The sequence below is a fragment of the Oncorhynchus mykiss genome, chromosome 31 (assembly GCF_013265735.2).
Source record: "Oncorhynchus mykiss isolate Arlee chromosome 31, USDA_OmykA_1.1, whole genome shotgun sequence".
Taxonomy (NCBI): Eukaryota; Metazoa; Chordata; class Actinopteri; order Salmoniformes; family Salmonidae; genus Oncorhynchus; species Oncorhynchus mykiss.
In genome coordinates this window covers 38,405,410-38,413,816 of record NC_050571.1, presented here as the reverse complement: position 1 = coordinate 38,413,816, position 8,407 = coordinate 38,405,410, and the positions used below count along the sequence as shown (strand labels likewise).

The 8,407-nt window shown below is 43.1% G+C and overlaps 1 protein-coding gene across 11 annotated transcripts in view; it reads right to left on the bottom strand.

Annotated features, from left to right (window-relative positions):
- Positions 1-8,407, bottom strand: part of LOC100499599 (glutamate receptor 2) — a 70,829-nt gene that overhangs the window by 7,733 nt on the left and 54,689 nt on the right. For all 11 annotated transcript variants that reach the window (XR_002470691.2, XM_036969753.1, XM_021584123.2 and 8 more), the window contains exons 9-11: positions 6,174-6,281; positions 5,649-5,855; positions 5,112-5,479 (exon numbers count right to left, since the gene is read on the bottom strand). Coding sequence is in view for 10 of the 11 variants with exons in the window: in XM_036969753.1 (XP_036825648.1) it covers positions 5,112-5,479; positions 5,649-5,855; positions 6,174-6,281 (683 nt within the window). In the remaining variant the exon portion in view is untranslated. The remainder of the gene's footprint in view (positions 1-5,111; positions 5,480-5,648; positions 5,856-6,173; positions 6,282-8,407) is intronic.

Below are 8,407 nucleotides of genomic sequence, written 5' to 3'. Positions count from 1 at the left end.
TTTTGGCCCATTCCGCCATGACAGAAGTGGTGTAACTGAGTCAGGATCTAGGCCTCCTCGCTCGCACACACTTTTTATGGGATTGAGTTCAGGGCTTTGTGATGGCCACTCCAATACCTTGACTTTGTTGTCCTTTAACTATTTGCCACAACTTTGGAAGTATGCTCGGGGTCATTGTTCATTTGGAAGACGCATTTGCGACCCAGCTTTCCTGACTGATGTCTTGAGATGTTGCTTCAATATATCCACATCATTTTCCTACCTCATGATGCCATCTATTCAGTGAAGTGCACCACACCCTCCTGCAGCAAAGCATCCTCACAACATGACGCTGCCACCCCTGTGCTTCACGGTTGGGATGGTGTTTTTCGGCTTGCAAGCCTCCCCGTTTTCCTCCAAACATAACGATGGTCATTATGGCCAAGCAGCTCTATTTTTGTTTCATCAGACCAGAGGACATTTCTCCAAAAAGTACGATTTTTTACTAAGATTTTTGTCCCCATGTGCAGTTGCAAACCATAGTCCGATTTTTTTATTCTGGTTTTGGAGTAGAGGCTTCTTCCTTGCTGAGCGGCCTTTCAGGTTATGTCGATACAGGAATCGTTTTACTGTGGATATAGATACTTTTGTACCTGTTTCCTCCAGCATCTCCACAAGGTCCTTTGCTGTTGTTCTGGGATTGATTTGGGCTTTTCGCACCAAAGTAAGTTCATTACTAGGAGACAGAACGTGTCTCCTTCCTGAGCGGTATGATGGCTGCGTGGTCCCATGGTGTTTATACTTGCGTACTATTGTTTGTACAGATGAACGTGGTACCTTCATGCATTTGGAAATTGCTCCAAAGGATGAACCAGATTTTTTTTTCTGAGCTCTTGGCAGATTTCTTTTGATTTTTCCAATGATGTCAAGCAAAGAGTCACTGAGTTTGAAGGTAGGCCTTGAAATCCAGGTACACCTCCAATTGACTCAAATGATGTCAATAAGCCTATCAGAAGCTTCTAAAGCCATGACATCATTTTCTGGAATTTTCCAAGCTGTTTAAAACTTCTTATGGAGGTGGTCCCTGCACAGGGATAGCTCAGCAGAAATTTCAGAGCGCCACCTATAGTACTTGAGTAAAGTACTCGATAAAGCTCAAACTTTCATAAAAATGCACATGCAAGGTACTGAATTAAAGCTACACTCGTTGTGAATCTAGCCACCAAGTCAGATTTGTAAAATGCTTTTCGGCGAAAGCATGAGAAGCTATTATCTGATAGCATGCACCCCCCAAAATACCAGCACGACACGTAAACAACAGATTTTGCGGTAGCCGGCGCTACCCAAAACGCAGAAATAAAATATAAAACATTCATTACCTTGGACGAGCTTCTTTGTTGGCACTCCTATATGTCCCATAAACATCACAATTGGGTCTTTTTCCCGATTAAATCCGTCATTGTATACCCAAAATGTAATTTGCTGAAGACCAGTCTGATGCTGAGAAAAGTCCATTTACAAGACGCAACGTCACTTTTTAAAATTACAAAAGTCGCCTATAAACTTTTACAAATCACTTCAAACGACTTTTCTAAACCAACTTTAGGTATTAATAAACGTTAATGATGTATCAAATTGATCACGGGGCGATCTGTATTCGATAGCAGCAAGTCTGGAAATCATCGTCCATTTTTTCAGTTTCACAACATACTGTGATGCGCCTCAAGAAAGGAGGGGTCTATTCGTGTTGTAACCAATGATAAATGATTCTGATAATGATAGCAATGGCGACACCGTGTGGAAGCTGTAGGCGTTTACAGGGGGTTCGCATATATTTTCTCTCGTCTTAAACAATTCATTGAATGGCGGACGAATATTTTGTTTTTGGTTTTTGGTAAACAGTTTTACCAGGGATTTTTACTCCTAAACACGTTCTGTTATAGCCACAGACCTGATTTAACCAGTTTTAGAAACTTCAGAGTGTTTTCTATCCACACATACATATCATATGCATATACTATATTCCTGGCATGGGTAGCAGGACTTTGAAATGTTGCGCGATTTTTAACAAAAAGCTGCGAAAATTCGCATCATCCATAACAGGTTTTAAAGGCACAGTCAACTTAGTGTATGTAAACTTCTGACTCACTAGAATTGTGATACAGTGAATGATAAGTGGAATAATCTGTCTGTAAACAATTGATGAAACAATTACTTGTGTTATGCACCAAGTAGATGTCCTAACCGACTAGGCAAAACTATAGTTTGTTAACAAGAATTTTGTGGAGTGGTTGATAAGCAAGTGTAATGACTCCAACCTAAGTGTATGTAAACTTCCGACTTCAACTGTACATTAAACTCATAGCTGATTGAGTGCGCATAAAGAAATGGTATGACCATAGATATCTCCGGTAATGACATAGCAAGGAAAACTGAGCACCCTGGAGCAAATATACAGAGTTAGCTCTTCCTTTAAACAACATCAAGGCCCAGTCATGTGTAAAGGGACGCTGTGGGTAATAGCTGATAACTTGATGACAAATCTCCCAGGAATTCATGTGACTGACGGTCCCCTCTCTGGTGTAAAGTGGGAGCCTGCTTAACATAATCGGCTGCATTCGCACTTCATTAAATCCCTATACGCCTAGCACTAATATGACACTGAATTAATTACAGCTGGGACTATGATATTTCAAGACATGGCACGTCTGCTTACATAATAAACTGTACGTCAAGGGGTACAAGGACTGCCAGGAGTGTACAGGACGTGTATTAAATGGAAGGGATCATACCAAGATGTATAAAATACTAGCTTTTTTATATCACTCAACAGAGAATTAAAAAATCCAGTTGTCATGTCCTGAAATAAAGTTTGGAGAGGTATCGTTAATGTACACTGAATAAAGATATGAACGCAACATGTGAAGTGTTGGTCCCATGTTTCATGAGAAGTAAAAAAAAATATTAAAATGTATTTACAAATTTATTTACATCCCTGTTAGTGAGCATTTCTCATTTGCCAAGAAAATCCATCCACCTGACAGGTGTGGTACATCAAGAAGCTGATTAAACAGCATGATCATAACACAGGTGCACCTTGTGCTGGGGACAATAAAAGGCCACTGTAAAATGTTCAGTTTTGTCAAACAACACAATTCCATAGATGTCTCAAGTTTTGAGGGAGTGTGCAATTGGCAAGCTGACTGCAGGAATGTCCACCAGAGCTGTTGCCAGATAATTTAATGTCAATTTCTCTACCATAAGCCACCTCCAACGTCATTTTAGAGAATTTGACAGTACGTCCAACTGGCTTCACTGTCTTGTGAAATGTATAGATCTGGGCCAAATTTATTTCAATTAACTTATTTCGTTAAATGAACTGTAACGCAGTAAAATCTTTGAAACTGTTGCCTTTATATTTTTTGGTTCAGTGCATTCGGAAAGTATTCAAACACTTTTACTTTTTCCACATTTTGTTATGTTACAGCCCTATTCTAAAATTGATTAAATCTACACACAATATCCCATAATGACAAAGTGAAAACAGGTTTTTAGACATTTTTGCTAAACTATTAAAAATAAAAAAACAGAAATACCTTATTTACATAAGTATTCAGACCCTTTGTTATGAAAGTAAAAATTGAGAGCATGCATCAAGTTTCCATTGATCAACCTTGAGAGGTTTCTACAACTTGATTGGAGTCCACCTGTGGTAATTTTTTGGGATTGAACATGATTTGGAAAGCCACACACCTGGCGATACAAGGTCCCACAGTTGACAGTGGATGTCAGAGAAAAAACCAAGCCATGAGGTTGAAGGAATTGTACGTAGAGCTCCGAGAAAGGATTCTCTTGAGTCACAGATCTGGGGAAGGGTACCAAAAAATGTCTGCAGCATTGAAGGTCCCCAAGAGAAAAGTGGTCTTCATCATTCTTAAATGGAATGTGGCCAGGTCACCTGGCCAAATTGAGCAATCGGGGGAGAAGGGCCTTAGTCAGGGAGGTGACCAAGAACCTGATGGTCACTCTGCAAGAGTGACAATCTCCTCTGTGGAGATGGGAGAAACTTCCAAAAGAACAACCATCTCCCCAGCACCTAAAGGACTCTTCGATCATGAGAAGTAAGATTCTCTGGTCTGATGAAATCAAAATTGAACTATTTTAGCCTAAATGCCAAGGGTCACATCTGGAGGAAACCTGGCACCATCCATACGGTGAAGCATGGTGGTGGCAGCATCATGCTGTGGGTATGTTTTTCAGCGGCAGGGACTGGGAGACTAGTCAAGATCGAGGGAAAGATGAATGGAGTAAAGTACAGAGAGATCCTTGATGAAAACCTGCTCAAGAATGCTCAGGACCTCAGACTGGGTTGAAGGCTCATCTCCAGGTCAATGACCCTAAGCACACAGCCAAGACAACGCAGGAGTGGCTTCGGGACAAGTCTCTGAGTGTTCTTGAGTGGCCCAGCCAGAACCCGGAATAGAACCCGATCTAACATTTCTGGAGAGAGCTAAAAATAGCTGTGCAGCGACGCTCCCCACCCAACCTGACAGAGCTTGAGAGGATATGCAGAGAAGGATGGGAGAAACTCCCCAAATATAGGTGTGCCAAGCTTGTAACATAATACCCAAGAAGACTCAAGGCTGTAATCGCTGCCAAAGGTGCTTCAACAAAGTACTGAGTAAAGGTTCTGTGATATGTAACTGTGATATATTAATGTTAATAAATGAACAAAAATGTCTAAAAACCTGTATTTTCTTTGTCGTTATGGGGTATTGTGCGTAGATTGATGAGGGGAAAAATGATTTAATCCATTTTAGAATAAGGCTGTAATGTAACAAAATGTGGAAAAAGTAAAGGTGTCTGTATACTTTCCGAATGCACTGTATATCTTTATCTCCTTATATTACACTGTAAGATTCTTGAGAATACAATGCCATTTAAAACAACAACCTGGGGAATAGTTACAGGGGAGAGGAGGGGGGCCAAATGGAAGCTAGGGATGATTCGATCCTCATTGTAGCATGAGTTGCGAGGTTGCAAAATTCACCAATAATATCAGTGTATGAATACTAGTAAGTCACACTGAGCCAGCCTAACAACATACAATCAGGAGGCAGTTTGAAACCCACCTAGGCGAGATGTCACAGCCCTGTCTCATGAAGGCGCCGAGGGAGAACCAGAGACTGTTGAATATCCCAAACTCGTTGGTAGACTCATTAGTCTGGATCTGGCCGTCCTCGTACTCCTCTGTGTGCCACTCATATGGGCTGAATCGACTGACCAGGAAGAGCACCACGCTCACACCGATGTAGGCAAACACGATGCACATCCAGATTTCGTAGGCCAGAGGGTCCAGGAAGGAGAAGACCCCAGGTTTTGACTTTTGGGGCTTCTTGATCATAATGGAAATACCCAGTGACATAAAGGGCTTGGAGAAGTCTATTACTTCTTCCCGGACGAGGGTGATGGTCAGTGGTGCCACAGCTATGTCAGCTTTCTGGGGAGGAGAGAGAGATAGAGCTTGATGTTATAAAGAGCTGATGTTGTTGTTCTAGGGAAACCGGGTGGGAATTAGTAGTGTTTAAAGGGAACTACTGGGGATGTTCGTATACAGCAAGTTATTGGATTTGATCAATATTATAAGGCCCATGCATCTCTTTTCTTACCCCATAAACAAGCTCTCCCACCATTCCGTTCCAGATCTTGGTCTCAGCGTCTCGGGCTCCATATTTTCCATCCCCCACAATTTTCAGCTGGTATTTGAAGCCGCAGTGTTTGGCTATCTCAGCAGCCAGATCTACACAATAGCCCTCGTATCTTTCATTATCTAAAAAAAGGTCAGCATTCTTCTTGAGCATAACATATGGGGCTTCCTGAGGGAGAAAACCAAAAATACTGTTCAGTCCAGTAGGAGTGCCTTTAGCCTTTACATCATGGTATACAGTTCATGCTAGCTGTATACATTTAGAGGCTTTTCACTGAATGAATGAACAGCTCATAAATAGACGTAGACTACAATGGGTTTGTTTGTGTATGTACAGTGTCCATATTAGAACTGCATCAATATGGACACAGTAATACTATAAAAACATGATTCTATGGACTAACAATTGCTAAGTTTTGATTTTCAATTCAATTGTTGTGAATTAAAGAGTCAGGTGGTATGAATAGAGTGAATGATAAGTCATTACCAAGATTGTGGTCACAATGACCGTTTTGTTTTCCATTCCTGTTGTGTCATTCGGAAACACGTCTGATTTTGTGACAGCCATTTTGTCAACTTCGTTCCAATATCCAATCTGTGGAGAAAATAATGAATAGTGAATGAGCAGTTCCATAATGTCATGAGACGGTAGACAGCGTTGTTGTTTCAGATGAGTGTAAACATACAGTTATGAATATAACTATTGTTCCCTGAAGGAGCGAACGAGGTATAACATACTATGGGGAGTCTCAAATCAAGCCAATCGGAAATCACGCCCAACAGGTCAATGGAGGCCGAGGCCACCCTTGGAAGCCTTCCTGGCTATAAAATTGTGGCTCGCATACATTTCTTCAATTCCGTACTGCTCTTCAGCAAGCTCAAACCCCCTGACGGTGTGGGGCCAAAATATGTTGTACCTCGTTCCCTCCTTCAGGAAACAGTATTTATATTTCTAACTGTACCTTCCCTTTCAGTCGGTCACTCTGTATAACATTCTACGGGGACATACAATCACGGCCCAAGCCGGCTCAGAGGGTACCAAACTAGGTCCACGGCAGCCAAAGCACACGCAGGTTTCACCAGCTCAAGAACAATGCTTACCTTGCGAGCCTGAAATGTCCATACTAGTACAAAGAACCACAAGTCCAAAGTAACAGAACCCCTGTCATGACTTGGTAAAGCGCAGATACGCACAGCATAGGATTGACCAGAGTAAATGAACCACAGCAGCCTGAAGCTCAAACCCACAGAAAACCTGCAGTAACCTGGAAACTGTGTACTGGCGCACTGCCACGGCAGTCCAAGGCTCAAAGCCACTGGAAACTGCCTAACATCGACCCCAGTCCATACCAGTTCCAAAAAGTCTCACACAGAGACCCAAGGTGTCTGGAATGCCAGAACTCACACAAGGAACCGCAAGTCCAAAACAACAGGGCATCTGTTGTGTCTTGATAATGTGCATTCCCTATCGATGAACCATGGCAGTCCAAGGCTCAAACCCGCAGGGAAACTGTGGTGACGCGGATAAATGCGTAACATGTGCACTGCCTAACACCTGCTCCCAGACCCAGCCATAAGAAAATCAGGAATTTGGTGTTGCATAACTGTTAACCAAACATATATATTCTTATTTTATTGATTTAATTATTTGTAAACTCAGGTTCCATTCATCATTCGCTGACTGTATGGTTGTAATCACGTTTGAGAGTAAACCCCTAGTCCTCAAATTCAACCTTTCAGGGGCCAAACCCACAGTTTCATATCTCTGTGTCAAATTGTCCTATGTGCCTGGGACAATAGACCCCGACGACACAGAACCCTCTAGGTGTCCCCCAACAGGCAGATGATCTCCCCGGGAACCAGGGTTGTCTGGTCCAACGGGGAGCCACCAGACCCTCCTGATGGACCCTCTCCACGGTGGTCTGAATCCAGTATACCAGAGGAACACATAGAGCAGGGTCCAAGGCCAATGATGGACCAAAGCATCCCTTCCCAACGGAGCACCCAGATCCCTCACTGAGAAGAACAGATGTCAGTTTTCTTGCGATGCGTAAGATCTACGTCGGTCCTGCCGAACAGGTCCTATATCTGGGCCACCACCAAGGGGTGCGTGCAGTCTCCATTCCGTAGAGATAAGCCTCCCCTGGAAAGGAGGTCTGCAACCACGCTGAGAGATCTGGGAAGATACTTCCCCGGAGCGACAAATTCTCACTGCTTTTTAGAAGCAGATAACAGTTCAGGTTTAAGAGAGAGAGTGTCCCCCTCTGCCTATTGATGTAAGCCACCACTGTCCTGTTGTCGGACCTTACCAACTCATGCTTGCCCTCCAACATCGGACGGAAAGCCTAGCGCTAGCAACGTTGGGGAAACCCTGAGCAAACGACGGCAGTGGCGAGATGCGTCCAGACACGTAGCAATCATCTAGCTCTGAAACAGACACATCAACAGAAGTCCCAGAGGCACCACAGCTATCAGAGAGACCATCAGACCCAACAACCGCAGGCATTAGTGAAAAGACACTGAGTGTCCCAGTTGAAACCGTGCCAAACAGAGCCGGAATGCGACACTACTCTTGTTGGGACAAAAACTTAAGATTCAGAACCGAATCAGAACAAGACCCAGAAAACTGAATGCGCTGAACCGCATTCTCTTGTGATTCACTGTGCACCCCAGAGACTGAATATGGGAAACCAACATGGAGCTGGAGCTCCACCTGTTCCC